Source organism: Musa acuminata, chromosome BXJ2-9, assembly GCF_036884655.1.
Source record: "Musa acuminata AAA Group cultivar baxijiao chromosome BXJ2-9, Cavendish_Baxijiao_AAA, whole genome shotgun sequence".
Lineage (NCBI taxonomy): Eukaryota > Viridiplantae > Streptophyta > Magnoliopsida > Zingiberales > Musaceae > Musa > Musa acuminata.
The window spans coordinates 4,558,913-4,576,905 of NC_088346.1; the positions used below are offsets into that span (position 1 = coordinate 4,558,913).

Genomic DNA, 17,993 nt, shown 5'->3' on the forward strand with positions numbered 1-17,993 from the left:
TTAATTGAGATATCCTAATATTGAATTTAGGTTTTATAGTATGATTCTAATATTATCATTCATGTCCTTGTAGACAATCTCATTCGCCTATCGTTTTGACTCTTAGTTGAAAACTTCATTGGTTATCATGATGTCAAGGTTATTTAAGGTATTTTGTGTTCTTTGTATTTGTGCTATATTAAGTTTCATAAAGGCAAATATGTGAGTTCAAAACATGGCAAAGATACATAGCTAAAAAAAAAGGCTATATGAGATAAACAATTTCTTAAAAGTAGTAAGCGCGAGAAAGGGCATCAGTTAAGATCGTGTCCTTATTATCATAACTGAGCAATTAACAATTTAGTGGTTTTTTATACTACTTAATTAGTCTAATCTACTCTAATTATTTCCTATAAATTATTTGGACAAATTTGCATTGAAGAACATGCTAATTGGTAAATGAGCAATCTTTTCGATTCAGTTGACCCGATTAAGACTTATTCTACTCACTAATAAAATAGCTGATGAGCTGTATTAATGAAAATAATTTAAAATAATTATTTTATAAAAATAATCCATAAATATTTGTAATATATGACAATGTATAATTATATATAAGAAAATAAGCGGCTTCCTAAACAATGCCTTGATAAGGGAACCCTTTTATATGAAAGGCAAAATAAGACCCCAAAGCACGGTAACAAAGAGCCGAGCTCACGTTTTCTTACCGTTGACTCAGGACCAACTACAGATCGCCGCCGTCAGCCGGAGCTCCGTCGGCGGCGGCGGCAGCTAAATCAAGCCATCGCTCCATTGGTACACACTCGGCCTTGTGCGCCAACTTCCAGTGCAACGCCTGGCACGCCCTCGAGCAGTAGCTGGCCACACGGCAAGCAGAGCACCGTCGGAACTCGTGGCGCCGCGTCTCTGGCCGACCGCAGCCGCCGTAGGAACACAGGCTGAGCCCCTCGCTCTCCACCACAACGCCGCCCCTCGCCGCGAACCACTCCACCATGAACTGGTTCGCAGGGTGCCGCGCGCCGGCCGGCGTGCTGCACCAGAAGTTTCTCAAAAGCGAGCATAGTCGCCGGCAGTGAGGCAAGGAAGAGGAAGAGGTGCTCAGGACGACGGCCAGCTCGCGGGCGTTCGCCAGGAGGAGAAAGCGGCGGGCCTTGGCCGCGTTCCGGCGCACGCCGTAGCCGTCCTGGAGGCAGTGGCCCAGAACACGGATGGCGTCCTCGTGGCCGAGGGAGGCGGCGCGAGCGCAGAAAGCGACGCCGGCGCTGAGGTCCTTGTCGCTATTGGACCTGCCGCTGCCGTTGAAATGTATCACCGCCAACGAGTAGAGCGCCTCCATATGGTTACAGATCGCCGCCCGCGCCATCAGCGACAAGCCACTCCGCCGATTCCCTAAGCAGTAGAACCGAATCTACAAACCCAAACATCAGTCCTTTAAGATTCAAGCCTCGCTCCTCTGCGACCAAAACAAGGAAGAGAGTCCTACCATTCCGAGGATGTAGCAAGCCTCGAGGTTTCCGGCATCGGCGCAGCGCTTCAAGAATCTGTGAGCGGATGCGGACCAATTCGTGGCTCTAATGGCGAGGGATTCTACGGATGCATTCGACAGAACCAGAGGATCCAGCCCTAACCTATTCAGTCTCTTACACCTATCATCGAATCCCAGAAGAAGAATCAGTTTCATCTCAAGAAATCAAAAGAAAACCCCAAGCAAAGTCTTCGGGGTTACGCTATGAGGACTCCAAGGAGATCGGAGGGCCTTGCGGTGGAGGCGCTCAGCCTGCAGAGGATGGCAACGACGAGGTCGTCCGGAAGGCAGGAGAAAAAACCGCTCCCCTCCTCCGCCGCACCCACCTGCGGCCTCTTCCGGCCTAAATCCCTTTCTTCTCGGGCGAGCCTCCTCCTCTTCATCTGACCGTACTCCCTTCCTCCCCCTCCTCCTCCACAACCTCCCTTTGGGTTTCCAGCAACTCGGCCTTGGAACTCCTGATACGACGGCTTCTCTCTCGGATATATATATATATATATATATATATATATGTGATGATGATGACGATGATGATGATTTGGAAAACTATCGGCTAAAGAAACTCATACTCTTACCGAATTTTTATATCTAAATTCATCACCTTTTTCTTACATGCTTTTCATTAAAAAAAAAAAAAAAAAGGTCACGATGGTTCGTGTCTCTGAAATGAGACTATCTATCCACCAATATGGGATTCAACATTAAAAAGAAAGGACAAGTGTTCTTTGTGTACGATGAGTGATTCGATTCGATTTTGGATGTGTAAAATCATCAACATGAAGACTTGGACAGCAAAGGTGCATGTTAGGCCAGGTTGAGCTATGGGTCTTGCTACTTACTTCTTTGTCGCCGGCCGTCAGCCCTTGCACTCAGGTCGAGATCGAGAGGAGGATTTTTTGATCGGACCCCTCTAAAGATTAAGTTAGTTTTTTTGTGGAATGAGAGTTTAATCCCCTGTGTTGACTAAGTAATGAGCTTTTATACCTTCACACGGGGATCGATCGTACTCTATATGTTAATGATTGTCGACCCCTTAAGCAGTCGGCCCATGCCTCTGTGCGTGGGCGATGATCGACGTGTACAAATCGTCCCCAAGCGACGTCGTCCCATCGTTTCGAACTAGCTCTATACTCGACGATGTTGTACCAGTCAACGTGTGCGGATTATTCTCGAGCAGCGTCATCCCGATCATTCCGGGATAGGTCTGTACTCAATGGCACCATTCGGAATCTCTTGGGTAGCCTCGTATCTAACAGCATCACTTGTACAACCCTACATGCTAGGGGAACGATCGTGTTATTTTAACTATTGATATGGTCTGCCACATCGGCTTGTAAGTTCCACATCGGTGTTATCGTGGCCATGGTATGCTCTCAGAGGGCATGTCATCAAATAGCACCCTATCAGCATTTAAGTAAAAAAAAAAGATAAAAAGGATATTTTTATCTATCCTGATTGTTTATAATAATATTTTAAAAATCTATCAACGTTCTTTTTTTAAATCATATTCCTACTAGTAAGGTTACAGCCAGGCTAGTTGGTTTCTTATTGTACTAGTTTTTTTTCTTCTTGAAGTAGTTCGATGTGTGCACAAAATAGAAAAAATACAACAAAGTTGTGAAGTAAGAGAATTTGAGGTCAAAATATCATAATAGTATATCCATTTACATTGGTGATTTGATAGATAAAATGAGCTTAGTTTTCTTTGGAAGAGAGAGAGAGAGAGAGAGAGAGAGAGAGAGAGAGATGGCTAATATTGTCCTTAGGTCAACTAACTACACTAAATTTTCAACTGTGGTTTAGACCAAGCAACAGCCTCAACAACTCAAGAATGGTCAACCTCTCTCCTATTTGCTGGTCATCTGCTTTGGCTTCATCTCTTTTCAAAAAGAGGAACTATCTTTATTGATTCTGTATTTTGTGAATAACGAAAATAAAAATCCCTGAAGAAAAATAACAATGGTAGTACTTCGAGACGCAATGCACCGAAGACCTAAAATGAATAAAGCTGGAAAGAAGAGTGCGAGACGCCTCGGCCACTCCAATCAACGTCAAGAAAGCGTGCGGGCCGAAAGAGAGCGGGCGACAGAAAAGAAGAGACGGCCAACCTTCGTACGCCGAGCCATACCGATACCTACGTCGTACCTCAAGTGTCGGCCGTCTGATCCGAGATCAGCCCCGCCCTCCTCCCCCACGCACGAACTCTGACGTACTCCTCTGCGGAATCAACTCTCGGTATTCGTACAGTTACTACGCCGACGCGTACCGATCTCACTGAAGCCGTCGATCTCTGGCCCACTCCTCATCAGGCGGCTGCAACATCACCGTATTGTTGCCCTCCTTTCCGGCCAAAAGCATATATCCAGAAAAGTTAGCCGGTACCGACACCTACGGTCACCGTACTCGAACGATCTGTTCGTCGCGTCATCGGACGGTTCTCCAGCTTCCACCTCACTATATTCTCACGCTCCGTTTGCCGCCTTCGTCGGAACTCGAGCCGCGACGGTTCTACCGTCCAATCATATGATGCAAAACACATCCTAAGGTGGCCGATCGTCCGCATACAACCTTACCTGCGGATCAAAATATTAGGGCACGTGAGACGGGCTATAGGCGGTCAACAGTTTCAGCTCTCCTGTAAGCCTGCGTTCTTTCCTTTCTCCGCGTCCCCTTTCGTGCTTGCTAAGCTAAGAGTTCGATAAATATCGCAAAAATTGCTGCTTCTCTTCTATCTTAAGAGAGAGAAGGGGAGCGGAAGGAGATGAAAGGGAAGGGAAAGATCCACCCATCGCCCCCGCCGCATGACGCCCTGGCGGTGCTCGGCCTCCTCCCGGCGGCGATCCTCGCGCTGACGGCGGCGCTGCGGGAGGAGGACAAGGAGGTGCTCGCGTACCTCCTCACGCGGTCGATCGACGGTCCGGCGGCCGCGGCGGAGGAGCGGCGGCATTGCCGGAGGCCAGGTAGCGCAACCCAGCACCTGCCGGTCTTCGGCTGCGGGTGCTTCGACTGCTACACCGGGTTCTGGTCGCGCTGGGATTGCTCCCCCGACCGCGAGCTCATCCACCAGGCCATCGAGGCGTTCGAGGAGCACCTCGCGAGCGCGGAGAAGAAGGGCGCGAGGGGGCGGCGGGCGGAACGCAAGGCCGCCGAGCGGGCGGTCAAGGGCAAGGGCAAGAAAGGCAAGGAGAAGGAGAAGGAGAAGGTTCGGAGACTGGCGGTGGAGGCGGATAAGGCTCAAAAACAGCCGGAGGAGGCGGAGAAGCATCTCGAGGTGACGACGCCTGGGGGATCGGAGGGGTTCGCTAGCGAAGAGGCCCCGGTGGGAGCGGAAGCGGGAGCCGCGACGAAGACGGCGGCCGCGGAGGAGGAGGGTGTGGAGGCAGAGGCGGGGAACGGCGAGCGGCGAAGGGGATGGGCGGACGTGATGGGGATGTTCCATTCGCGTTTGTGGAGCCTTTGGGGTCCGGGCGCGTGAGGCATCATCATTGAGGTGACGGAGAAATTAGACGCTAAAAAAAGGGTAATATCATAAATCTGCTGTAAAAATCGTACTTGTTTGTTTTATTATCATATTCGCCGTTAATTATGTAAATTATGCTCACTTATTCCGGTAGTTTTGTTCGTTAATATTATGCTTGCATGCAAATAATGGGAGGCAAATTAATACGGTCGTTGGGCCTTTTTTTGGTGTCCAATTAAATACAATCAACCATCAGTATTAATTAAGTGGAGCCAAGTAGCATAATGCTACGTGCTTATCCACAAGCAGTAGCCCATGCATTGTTTAAGCTTTGTTGTTTAGTACTTTGCTCTTACATCGAGTGATGCCATTGTTAGGTAAGAAAGAGATGGAGAAGGATTAGTGGTCTTTGAAGCGGATTAAGCAAGGAATGCTGCTTGTCCTAAATGACTTCTACTATTAGAGTGGAGGAAGATATTAATGTGTTTAATAATGTTTCGATCTGGCTGATGATATTAGTTAATAGAGGGACTGAACATCTCATTAGGTGATGATGATATTTTAATTGTGATATACATAAGTTTATTATTATGTCGGTAATTTCATCATCCATCATAATCATCCTTGTTCCTCTAACCTCGACCAAGTCATTTTTACATCGACATCCTCGTCACATTGATCTACGATGTTATAATCTCTGATTTCAAATATATATTTTTAAGAATATTTCTTTATAAATAGAAACATATGATTTGATAATTTCAAGTTATTTTTTTTATATCGACAATCTTTGATTTTGAAGAAATGATTCGTATTCGTTAGAGCACAGAGCATCGTGGACGAAGGGGTCCACTTATTTCCTATTGGTCGAATTTGACTGCGGGTGTCGGCGTCATTTATGGTTGGTGATTGGAGCTGACTCGGTGACGACAACCATTCCTGTTCCTGTTGTACCTGTTCTTGCTTCTCATCAAGAAGCAGATACCTTTGTTATCGGGGATGATGTTCGAGATGATCGTCTCAATTCAGTTTGGTTGGAATTTGTATCCACGATGAATCTTCATATTTGATCGCCAAGATCTCAAAATGTTTTTGGTTTCTCAAGACGCTTGAATTAGTGACGAAACGAGATGGAGGTTTAGATTGGTTTCTCAATACCTTGATTACCGTAGTTTAATAAATAGATCTTTTATGAATAATCTAATTTGAAGAAATATTTTATGGTCTAATTAAAATATTTTAGAGATATTTTATATTGGATCGATGTTCATGTGGTTCAGTAGTTAAATGAGGTCTTGACTATCTCGGTTGATCGATCTACCAAGTAATAAATATTTTCTCTATCAGAAATTTGATTTGGATAATAAAAAAAATCAAAACGTATATTGATTCGTAGTCAAAACATTAAATGAGTTATATAGGATAAAAAATTTATCATGATATTTGAGTGGACTATAAGTTCAAATCATATACTTGTCTCTTTTTTATTTCATCCAACATTTAATTAAAATATTACGGATAATTAACTTGTAAGAGAAGATATTAAAATCTACATAGGATTACTAATTCAACACTTGATTTATCTATCTATGATAGAGATGAGAGCTTCTGCTTTTGGATGAGGGAGGAGAGAGTGGAATGCATCCCTCTCACTTTCCTTCATCTATCATCTCAGAAAGTGAGCTCACAGGGTAGAGCTGAAGACCACCCACCATAAGTTGAGACTTGCAAAACCACTCCAAACACAAAAAGAAGTTGATGATTTAGTCTCAATCCTCCTTCATGTTCTTGGTTGGGTCATGGTCCTTAATTTTCCTAACTTTTGTTGTTTGTGCAGTTTGACAGGGAAGCAGTAGCCAACTGAAGAAAACAAAGACTTCTTCTTGGTTTGGTGGTCATTTAAATCCAAGTCATGATCCTTCTAGCTTTACTGCAAAGTCAATGCAAGGTTGGTAGCAAGTGCAACCTCTGTCTGTACTTTAATGCTTTTAATATTCTTGTTTGTGCCAAACTCCATTAGAACCCTAGGAAAGATTTGGAAGAACATGGTTCCACCAATGAAACAAACACTTGAATGCACCCCCCAACAGTCAGTCCCTTGAAAGATTATGAAAAGGCAATAATGCTGCTTCTCACCTCATTTTTCTACATTGATGGATGTTGGAATGAAATGGAACTTCTTCTCCAAATTTGCTCCACAAAGAGTAGTTATTGGCATAATTAGTCTTTTTCTAATAAATTGTGATAAAATTTAATTGGTTGGATAATATTAGTTGAAATAAATTTATTTCAAAAACCTTTTTGAGTCTCACATCTCTCATTGAATGATTGTGTCATGCGTACCCTCGATGCTCATGACTCAAAAAAAAATATTCTCGAGTGAGTCATCATCTAATCCCCTCCGAGATTCAATTGTTAGAATATAATAATATTCAGAAAGTGGGTTAGATAAACCTATGACTCCATTAATTAGCACGAGACGAAGTCTAATTCTGAAATTAATAATTACAACTTGCTAAGCCCACAGAGAATAAGTCCAATGCAACGTTGGAAGACCAGATTCATAGAATAGACGATCGATAAATGCCATCATAATAATCGGATAAATCGAGAAACACGTACGAATACTATAGAACTCCGCACATTTTTATGTACATTAAATTAAAGGTCACGAGCTAACATGATTTGCACTAAAAACGATTCAAATTGCATCGAGATTAGCAAACAACAGATGCACAAGTTGATGCAATCTTGAGAACCATTTCGCACGCGGACACGTGGCCGAAGTCTCATCCACCCTTTACAATGAATGGCGGCACCCTTCGCTTGCTTGCCGGTCACGACTCTCTCTCTCTCTCTCTCTCTCTCTCTCTCTCTTCTCTCCCCCAACAGCCGCCACCGTCCACCCACCACTCCATATATACATGGAAAGCTCCCTGCAACGACCACCGTCGTCTGCCTTGCCTTCCCCTCGGCGCTCCTTCCTAGCTAGCCGTCCGATATGATCAGTAGCGCCCAGGTTCCATCTGAAGCGCAAGGAGCTCATCAGGTGGAATCGCCTCTCGAGGAGGAGAAGAAGGTGCAGCAGCAGAAGCAGCGGTACGCCTTCCACACCAGGAGTCATGTGGACATACTCGACGATGGCTATCGCTGGAGGAAGTACGGCCAGAAGGCAGTGAAGAATAACAAGTTCCCAAGGTTGGTCTTAATCTTATCATCTCATGCTTCCTGTGCACTTTCAGCTCCCTCTCTCTCTCTCTAATCCTTTGAACTATGGATTCTTTTGGCTGCAGAAGCTACTACCGGTGCACACATCAAGGCTGCAATGTGAAGAAGCAAGTGCAGCGGCTATCCAAAGACGAAGGCATTGTGGAGACGACTTACGAGGGAGTCCACAACCATACCACGGAGAAACCAATCGACAGCTTCGGGCATGTGCTAGAGCAGATGCAGATCTATTCTTAATTTTGATGTCCCCACAAGGAATCTGAAGCCTCTGTGAAGAGAGGAGTATATATGAACAAGGAAAGAAAGAAACTACTGTGATGAAGACACAGGGATTGATGCACAACAATAACAAGGGTTTAGGAATTCTTGTTTGCTCCAAGTTATTCTGAGATTTGTTGCACAAGGAACATGCTGTGTATGGATTATGTGGCGGATGTGATTTCTCTAATTAATGAAACCACCATGATCGTGTGGAGTTTAAGTTGACCGATAGAAATCGTTCAAATACTGATCGTGTGTCTGTAAATTAATTCTCTAAATCAAAGATGATAGATGGTGGCTATGATATCAATTTTGTACATGAATTTATCTCTACTGTAAGTGGATGTGCAGAATTAATCTCTTTTGCCTCTTCCCCAAAATAAATTACCATACACATTAGTTTATGATACATACAATAAAAATAAATTAAAGAAAATGAAATAAAATACTTGACACTAGGCAGTACATATTAGGAAGCAACAGTTAGGTGTCCTCTTCATTCTTATTCTATTGATCACAAATCAATCCAATCCAGATTAAGAATGAAATATAAGATGAACTAATATTTTGAGGCTCTTATTAGAGTGAGTATACTGTCTTATAGAGATACTATTTGCATAATTCTGAAACCTGAATCAATATAAACAATTGAAATTTGTTGGGAAAAAAAAGCATGAGAACACCGGTTTTTCTTATATTTCAAAAATCAAAGCTAGAGATGCCAAGAGAAGATATGTTCATGTCATGTTCTATTTCAAGCTAAAAAGGTAGGAGTCGAAGCATAAATACCTGCACCACCCTCCTGGACTTCCATCCTTGATCTTTCTTCATTCGATGGAGAGCTAGAGAACTATGGCAGACAGCATCTCATCCTGATATTGTCTTATGAGAACAAAAAAGAAGATTAAGATGATTAAGAAATTAACAAAGGCAATTCTGTTCTTCTGCTGCGGTTGTTCAAATGCCTGATATTGTCCATCTACTTCTACCAGTCATGGATGAGATCGAGGTATTGATGGTTTATGGGCATGCAGATGAGAACGTTTAGGCACCGAACGGCAAATTGAGTACTGTGAGTTCAATTTCTTTATTTTGTTTGTTGCATTTTAAATATCACTAGCACAAGGAACATAAATGCACATTTTTTACAAACCTCTTTGGAATTCCCTCTATGTAGTAAGTGCTACCTTTTGATCTCAAGAATTATGTCATCCATGAGATTATTGAAAGAGTTGTGCATATCTCAATTTGTTATATTCGTTAATTTATTTAATAGGCATCTAATTACTCACAAGTGGACTGTTTAAAGTACAAGTAATAATACATATTCTTCTAGAAGATTTTAACATAACCATGCGACATAAATTACCCTAAGAATATGCATTATTTTGCAATATTCATCTTTATTGCAGATAACCATGTAGTCATCTATGTTAAAAGCAAAACAGAAAAGTTTTTGAGTTTATTGAACTCTGGCAGTCAGGCTGGGTTAAGCTAAATTAACCTGGTTATTTTGATTGAGAATTATAACTCAATCAAAAAAATGAACACTTTACGATGTAAAGAAAATCCAATCCATTGGATGAGACACACTATGAAACTCAAAACAACTAATATTTATTTAGCTGCTGCCTTAAACCACTTTGGTGTCGAACAATACAGAAAATAAACCTTCAAAATTTTGAACAACCTCATCATCTAAGATTCAGTTGTAGAAGTATACCTCTTTGAATCAGAAACCACTGACTCATCCAAGTACTCCAAAGTAATTGCAGCTTCATTTGTTGAATTTGAAACTGCAAGGTATATGCATGATTGTTGCAACAATGACAGCCTGCATGACTATGTATTCATTTGTTAGAACACTGATTAACAAATAAGATATGTGTAAATGTCACAACAATAAACATATGATATGTTTGAACCAAGATATGAAAGTACACAGATGAGTCAACTTGACTATGTGACCGTACCTTCTAAATCACTTTCAGATGAGCTAAACAAGCATCCAGTATTCCAGCTCTTATTGTCATCCCTAACTTTTCTCTTAGCCATTCTATAAACCCAAGTTACCAAAACAAAAGCTCATTTATATGGTGCATCCCTTCTTCATCTGCCGATATTGTTTGTTACCAACTTCTGCCTGACGATGCTCTGCTGAGCGGAGAACTGCACATGTATCCACTCCATCCATAAAGGCTGCTGGAAAGCATCAAACCATGAGGTACAAAAGACTCGATTAGTTTGAACTGGGAAGTGATAAGAGATCTGCTACTTGCAGGAGATCCCGACTGCAATACTCACAGAGAGTGCTAATGGCCACTCACTGGAGATAAATGACAGTTAACATTAGAAGGATAATCCCCTTTACAAATTATTCTTAATTACTTAACTAGTAAAATGCTTGTCATTGTTCAACATCAATGATCAATTTCAGTTGTTGGCATACTCCAACATGAACATTAAAAAAATGGCATGATTGAAATAGAAGGTTGTGTTGGATGAACTGAAGTGTGTTAATATTTTAATAAGACCAGTAACATAAAGAAGAAAGCACATCATATTCCTGCTATGACTTTGGGCCTAAAATGGAGCAAATATATGAAATTTAGTAGAGTGGGAGTACCATGAACAGATACATTATCGTGTGCTTTTATGTGAACAAGCTACATGTGACACAAGTTCTAGGATGTAATAAGCATGTGAAGAACAATGTTCAAGCACTTCAGCTGAAATGAATTTCACTGATAGCTGCCAAACAGAAGCAGAAACTATGGAGATATATCAAGGTGAAGAGAAAATTGAGAAAGAAAATGTCTTAATATACCTACATACCATTTGCAGATTAAATCATACAAGTTTAACAGACAAGGACTGGTGAACTTGTGCTACTACAGACAACATCTTTTGAGGATCAATAACAAACCTGGTACCAGCACGAAAAATGTGAAAATACCATTTTAGTGAATACACAAAGACTCATTTCGGAAGAGATCATCAAAGTTATTAAAGTAGACTTAAGATACTGGATCTCACTATAAAGTTGGTCTGACTGCATTTACCCAATCTTGAATATGAGAAACAAGTAACAAGAAACTGGCAAATCATTGAGTGAGGAAAGAAATGTCTGGTTACCGGTAGCAAAATTCTCCTGATATACAGTCAGGACCATAATTCCAGCAGCAGAGCACCCAATGAGTCCATAGTAGAAGAGCCAATACAGCCAAGCCCTTCCATGTTAAAAGACAACTCTATCTAAAAGCTATCTCCCTGAAGAATAATTCTTCCTGCAGCTTCTGTTACCCAAATTTCAGTGTTCAGAAGCATGATGTGCAATGCTTCTGAACATTATTTCTGCTCAGAGCTGTATATATAAACATTATTTTTCAACATTCTGAACTTTGAACACCACACAATGGATTTGTATGCTGTCACTGTATGTCCTCCAAAATCTGGAAGATGACACAAATTATAGTTTTAAAATAAAGAATCAATAAAAGTTTTGTTGTAAGACTTTCACAATTTTTGCATTTTTAATTTAAGTTGCATATGTTTCACACGTTGCGCTTATCTCATTCTGCAATCCCAAAGGTGAGAGGAAAGTTTTAATATACAAATCACAAAAAACAATATGTCATCTATTAGCTTATGCAACTCATTTTCCAATTGATATCAAATCAATGAGTAGCTTGCCCATCAATTATGAAATTTCTGAATGATGGCATTTCATAAATTTACTACATCTAACGAACATAGGTATAAAGCAAGTGATAATGGAACTCATAAACATCAACTGAATACATCCCATTTAGCTATTTTTTCCATGCTAGTAAAGAAATCAAGAATTCCACTGAGCTCCTAAATATAACTACATCTTCATTCATATGTTCATATAACAAATACGAAAGATGGCTGCTAGAACAAAAACATTACATCATACCTTACAGCTAAGAATAGAAAGAATGATGACTGGACAGATAACACACGTAAAGGTTCAACTGAAGTACCTCCAATCCAGCATGAAGCCATTTACAAAAATCCAATTCTGATCACTAAGCATTATGCTTCGTCCTCCTGCAAACGCCTGCCACTACAATACTCCATCTGAGTGATCTCATTACATCCCTTATTGTGATATAAGTGATCAAAATTACCAAATTCAATCAATGATCAACAATAAAATGATCCTCATGTGCATCCCCATCAATCCGATTCTCTGCTGAAACAATTCCGTTAACATGGTGGTGCAACCCCTGCATCATTTGAGACAGATATGGCATGGGTTGGTGGTGGTGTTGATGGTGATCATGGTGGTGATTTCCCATTCCGGCACCACTGCCGCCATCCGAGAACCCTCCAAACACAGGGCTTGCCACCCATTGAGATAGCGCTCCCAGGAGCTGACCGACCACAGTCTGTTGCTCATGGAGGATTTGAGCCTGGACCTGCTCCATCTCAACCTGGTGTGCCTTCAGCATCCCCTCCAACCGCTTCCTCCATTCTGCCCTCTTCACTTCCATCCTCTCCTCCCACTCCAGGTCCTCCTCCCTCCACTGCTGCTTTGCCTGTCTCCTCCCCTGCTCCCTTTCCTCCTCCACCTGCTCCGCCGTCCGTTTCCTCTCCCTCCTCAAACTCTCCCGTTCCGCCTCCCTCTCCTCCATCCTCGCCTCCCACCCCCACCAAGTAGCCAGCGCTCGCCGCTGCTCAGTACGATTCTTCTTTCTCCTCTTCGTCGTGCCCATCTCCACCACCGGAGGCGGCAAGAGTTGCTGTGGCACCGCGGCGGAGACAGGGGTCACATCATCGAAATCAAAACCCTCGTTGTCCTCGATCTCACGATCGGCTCCCTCGCTGGCGCCTTCGGTGCAGCAGTCGAAGGCTAACCCTAGGCCAAGTTCGCCGTCATCATCGAAGGGGACCCCGGGAACAGGGGCGGGGTCCGCCGGCGGTAAGGATGCATCGCCGAAGATGGAGCGGTAGCGGAGGAAGTTGGGCCAGTGGGAGATGCCTTGCTTGGCCCAGTCGTCGATGGCAGCGTCGGCGGAACATGAAAACGAGGAGGTTCGGTTGAGGACGAGAAGCTTGCGCTTGACGAGGAGGTACTGGTGGCGCATGTTGTGCACCTTGGTGGCGGCGTCTTTCCAGGACCAGAGGAAGGGGTAGGCGGCGGGGTCGGCGGCGTGGTGGCGAGCGTTGACGTGGGCAGCGATGGGGCGGAAGCGGCGCTCGCGGGTGCGGAGGCGGGAAAGGGACTCGTCAGCAGCCATCTCGGCGTACTTATCGAGGAGGGATCGCTCCTCCTCCTCCGTCCACTTCTTGCGCGGCGGTGCCATCAGTTTGCCCACCACCACTGCTGCTATGGCTCGAGGCGGAAGAAGGCCTGCATCGCATCACACATCAGCGGAATTCCCTGCCTTTGGCTGCGGAGGAAGTCGAGTAGGTGGAAGAAGAAGACAGAGGTAGTCCTTCTCCACCTATTCGTGCTCTCTTCCTCTTCGTTCAGCTTTGCTGTTGTCGTTGCCTTTTTGGTTGTGGTGGCGTTAGGTCCGATCTCGCTGGGAGCAGGCTCGGAAACGAGGAACGAATCCCTACTTTTGGACTCAACAGCATACACATTTCTTTAGCCAACCTGGCAGTCCGCTATTGATCGGGAGAGTGGGACCGCTCTGTTTCTTCAAACAGCCAACTATTTCATATTTTCTTCCCATTCTTCGATAGATGATGTGGCTCTGTTAATTTATATTCATTTTCCTCGTATATTCTCGTTCTATATCACCACCGATCACATCATGATAGGTCACATTTCTACCTCAAATATTTCCTTAAATCAAATAATATAGCAAATCATTCTTAATCATATATGATTATGTAGTTACATAAAATAGTTATTTCTATCCATTATGAATAATTTAATTCTAAGAATTAGACAGCAAGCTTAGAGTGATCTCATTGGTTCTATGAGTATGCGTGCAATTCGAGCACGCAGTGGATGCTTCATTACCACCATGAACACCAACTTCTCCGACACGTCGACCTCCTCATCGTCCATGCCGGGCTTCCACTCGAACTCCCGCAGCAGATTGGCCACGAAGTACTCGAGGTGGATACATGACGCCTTCTTGCTCGCGGCGCCTCGCCAGAAATCCGCTCCGTCTCCTCCACAGGAACACCATCGCCACTCGTGGCCACATGTCGAATATGAAGAGATCGGCCCCCATGCCGACGACCTCGCTGGATGCGCATGATGTTTCGAACTGCTTTCTCGGAGAGGGCATCGTCGAAGCACATCAGGATCAGCAGGCGCAGAAACGCGTGCCGTATATGATCGTAAACCATAACAATACCATCGCCCGAATCGGCATCAGCTTTGCGGGATTCGATCAAGCTAGCAAGGGCGCGCTCACGAGCCCAAGAACAGGACCTGATGCGAGAGGGGAGGAGGATCCCAGACGTGAGGTTGCGGCGGAGGAGGCGCCACAGAGCACCGTGGGCCGCAGAGCTGATGATGCGACCACCACTGCTGAAGATGCAGGTGGCACCGATTGGCGGCGGCCGGTCGAAGAACTGAGAGGCCTTCTCGACGAGGGCTTGGCGAGCGACATGTCGGTCGACGATGTAGAAGGCTGGCTTGTGACTCACGAACAAGGTCACCACCGGGCCGTAGGTGGCGCTGAGGCAGCTGCGGATGGGGCCGAGGTCCAAGAAAGACCGACGAGCAGGACGAGGTTCCCGAGGACGGGCAAAGGGAGGCGGCCCGCGTGGGAGCTCGGAGCTCTTGCCACGGAGGCGGGGCCGAGGAGCTCGATGGCCAAATCCAAGGCGACGAAGAGGAAGACGAGATTCCAGGTCTTCATCGGTGACAACTTCTGTCACCCAATCCTCGAACACGACGACCTATATAGAACGATTGCGATGACTGACGTAGGATTTGCAGTAAGCCTGCAGTCTCACGCAATCAAATACAGATTAGAAGACTCGCGAAAGGCTGCTATGGTCAATCCGGCCAGCCAAAGGAGAGAGCTGCTGGTTTTGAGCGCGCACGAATCGCTTGTCGCTCGCCATCCCTTTCCCATCATTGTCAGCCAACACAAGATGACGACAACCGGCGATGGCGGGCGGCTCCTCCTGATCGATGGACGGAGCGGCGCCTTCTCTCTTCGAGTTCAGAGGTGCGAATCGGCAGTGTGTGTTCATCTCGTCGATATTATCTTCCCCTGTACGTTGATGGTTCGATCCTCGACAATACCTCTGCGTCACGTACTCTTCACCTCAACGAAGAACAAAAGTCAACTCTCGTGTTTTAGTTTTATCTAAGAAAAGCTCGTTGACTGTACACCAAACACCAATCACATCTAGTAGACTTTGCAATATGATTCCGATCGAATACTACGATTTATCTAAAAATCGTGACCATAGACAGAAATCACTGTACTAATCGATGTGCTTATGTTAAGGTATATTTTAGCTTATGATTTTGATAGACTATTTAAACTTTAGGAGTCTAAAATAAATTTTATATTTTAAAAAATATAGTATATAAATTTCTCCTGTCAAATTTGAATTCATATGCGTTAGACTCTGTTTACGCGACATGCTGACTCATGATAAATTATTATTATTATAATATATATATTTTTTAAGTTTAAAAAATAATTATCTATCGAACCACCATATTGTAGAAATGAAAAATAAAGTGAGAGGAGGGATTAAGAAACCACTGTGTGTCTAGATTAGTCCACGTACATCCATCTAAGGTAGGATAATAAATTCTTGAGTTCATTGTCAGACATACTACGTGTTAGGCAACAATGACTCTTATTGAATAAGCTGTAGCGATGTCACAGTGATGCTGCAACATAGGAGGAAGCTACAGTGATGTTACAGTGATGCTACGACATATGAGGAAGTTGCAGCTATGCTACAGTAAAAGGAGAAAACTACAGTAGAGGAGAAAGCTATAACAGAGAGGGAAGCTACAGTAGAGGTACAACAGAGGAGAAAGCTGCAGCGATGCTACAGTAAAGAGAGAAAGCTATAGTAAAAGTGCAGCGGAGGAGAAAGCTATAGTAGAGTAGAGGAGGAAGCTGTAGCATAGGAATAGTAATGCTATAACAGAGGAGGTAGCTACAGCGATGCTACAATAGAAGAGAAAGCTATAGTAGAGGAGGAAGCTACAGCGATTTGGTGGAGAAACCTACAACGATTTACTCTTAGCAAGAGCTGAGGATCGACAATTGACAGTGAGGCAACGGGCTACGATTGATGCAGATCATAGCCTAATAAAGATGATGCTACGACGGTAGACAACTTGAGCTTGGGGTCGGTGTAAGTAGCGCTGATGAAGAAGAAGGCCACATGAAGGAGAAGAGGGAAGGAGTAGACAGGGGTTGGAGATGGATCCACTACCGAGGGCGAGTAGTCGACCGCACCAAAACATATCGTCATTGTATTAATTTAGATTAATGAAGAGGGACTTATATACTATATTTTTAAAATATTTGAATTATTTTAAACATGAATAAATCATAAAGATTTAAATGATCAATGATCAAAATTTTAAAAGCTAAAATATATTTTTTAACCCTTATTTCTTTTACAAAATATTATCCACCCAGAAGCTAAGCATACGGAGCATTGATACAAACACTCACGAGTATATACCACAATGATTAATATCTAATGATTTAAATTTAATCTCAAAAATTTCTATTAACGACGTTCATTATAATCCTCTAAATTTAATATCAGTTTTTATTTTTAATTTGAGATAGAATCCTATTTTCTGAGACGACAAATCCTCACTTATAATATGATTTATGTATACCATGAGGATTGTTAACGTGTTTAATCCTCTAAAATTAATATAAAAATTGCAATATCAAATTGAGCTAGAATCCTATTGAGAAAATTGGGACCTTAATTATATAGAATTCTAAATCGATATTTGGAATTATTCTTAAACGAGGTTCTGCAGGATGAAAATATTAAAGGGATAAAGGCAGGCCACCAAATATTGTTTTCAGTGCTTGCCATTTGAATTCTGCAAGTGAAAAGGTCCAATTTATCCATAGAAAAATCAAAGACATCAGTTTGGGCATAATAGGGTTTTTACGAAAATATTTCTCTTTACAAAAGAGTTTGCAGGATATTAATGGTGTCATGAAATTGATTATTCATATAGGTGATAATAGACCTTTGGGCAATATTTTTGAGGTATCCAGAGAAACATTGTAACCGAGATATGTATATTTATATACATATTATAAGGACCTAATATATATATATATATATATATATATATATATGTATATATACATATATATGTATATATATGTATATATACATATATATGTATATATATATATACATATATATGTATATATACATATATATACATTACATATATATATATACATATATATATATATACATATATATATATACATATATATATATATATACATATATATATATATATACATACATATATATATATATACATATATATATATATATATA

General features: G+C 42.6%; 4 protein-coding genes across 14 annotated transcripts; 2 read left to right on the forward strand and 2 right to left on the reverse strand.

Annotated features, from left to right (window-relative positions):
- Nucleotides 1–618: 618 nt before the first annotated feature.
- On the reverse strand, nucleotides 619–1,997 carry LOC135621893 (F-box protein At1g67340-like). The gene is made up of 3 exons (XM_065123518.1): nucleotides 1,727–1,997; nucleotides 1,484–1,646; nucleotides 619–1,408 (listed from the first exon to the last, which is right to left on the reverse strand). Exons 1-3 carry the CDS (start codon nucleotides 1,906–1,908, stop codon nucleotides 725–727), a joined length of 1,029 nt encoding a protein of 342 aa, XP_064979590.1. The 5' UTR covers nucleotides 1,909–1,997; the 3' UTR covers nucleotides 619–724.
- A 2,156-nt stretch (nucleotides 1,998–4,153) lies between these two features.
- LOC135622690 (uncharacterized) lies at nucleotides 4,154–8,778 on the forward strand. Of its 2 annotated transcripts, XR_010491141.1 has the most exons (3): nucleotides 4,154–5,045; nucleotides 6,823–8,183; nucleotides 8,279–8,778. XR_010491141.1 is itself a non-coding variant. In XM_065124740.1 (2 exons), the coding sequence occupies exon 1, from the start codon at nucleotides 4,287–4,289 to the stop codon at nucleotides 4,998–5,000; it is 714 nt and encodes a 237-aa protein (XP_064980812.1). In that variant the 5' UTR covers nucleotides 4,154–4,286; the 3' UTR covers nucleotides 5,001–5,045; nucleotides 5,363–5,556. The 2 variants fall into 2 exon arrangements, 1 of the variants encoding a protein (XP_064980812.1); XM_065124740.1 differs by lacking the exons at nucleotides 6,823–8,183; nucleotides 8,279–8,778 and adding an exon at nucleotides 5,363–5,556.
- LOC135622689 (uncharacterized) lies at nucleotides 7,591–14,056 on the reverse strand. 10 transcript variants are annotated; one of them, XM_065124737.1, is made up of 6 exons: nucleotides 12,629–14,056; nucleotides 12,482–12,558; nucleotides 11,610–11,926; nucleotides 10,448–10,676; nucleotides 9,264–10,308; nucleotides 7,591–8,481 (listed from the first exon to the last, which is right to left on the reverse strand). In XM_065124737.1, the coding sequence occupies exon 1, from the start codon at nucleotides 13,805–13,807 to the stop codon at nucleotides 12,638–12,640; it is 1,170 nt and encodes a 389-aa protein (XP_064980809.1). In that variant the 5' UTR covers nucleotides 13,808–14,056; the 3' UTR covers nucleotides 7,591–8,481; nucleotides 9,264–10,308; nucleotides 10,448–10,676; nucleotides 11,610–11,926; nucleotides 12,482–12,558; nucleotides 12,629–12,637. The 10 variants fall into 10 exon arrangements, with proteins under 10 accessions (XP_064980809.1, XP_064980805.1, XP_064980808.1 ...); XM_065124733.1 differs by having other exon boundaries at nucleotides 9,264–9,356; nucleotides 10,198–10,308; nucleotides 12,482–14,049; XM_065124736.1 differs by having other exon boundaries at nucleotides 9,264–9,356; nucleotides 10,198–10,316; nucleotides 12,482–14,049.
- Nucleotides 7,987–8,450, forward strand: LOC135623990 (probable WRKY transcription factor 75). Its single transcript, XM_065127460.1, has 2 exons — nucleotides 7,987–8,183; nucleotides 8,279–8,450. The coding sequence occupies exons 1-2, from the start codon at nucleotides 7,987–7,989 to the stop codon at nucleotides 8,448–8,450; spliced, it is 369 nt and encodes a 122-aa protein (XP_064983532.1).
- Nucleotides 14,057–17,993: the final 3,937 nt, after the last annotated feature.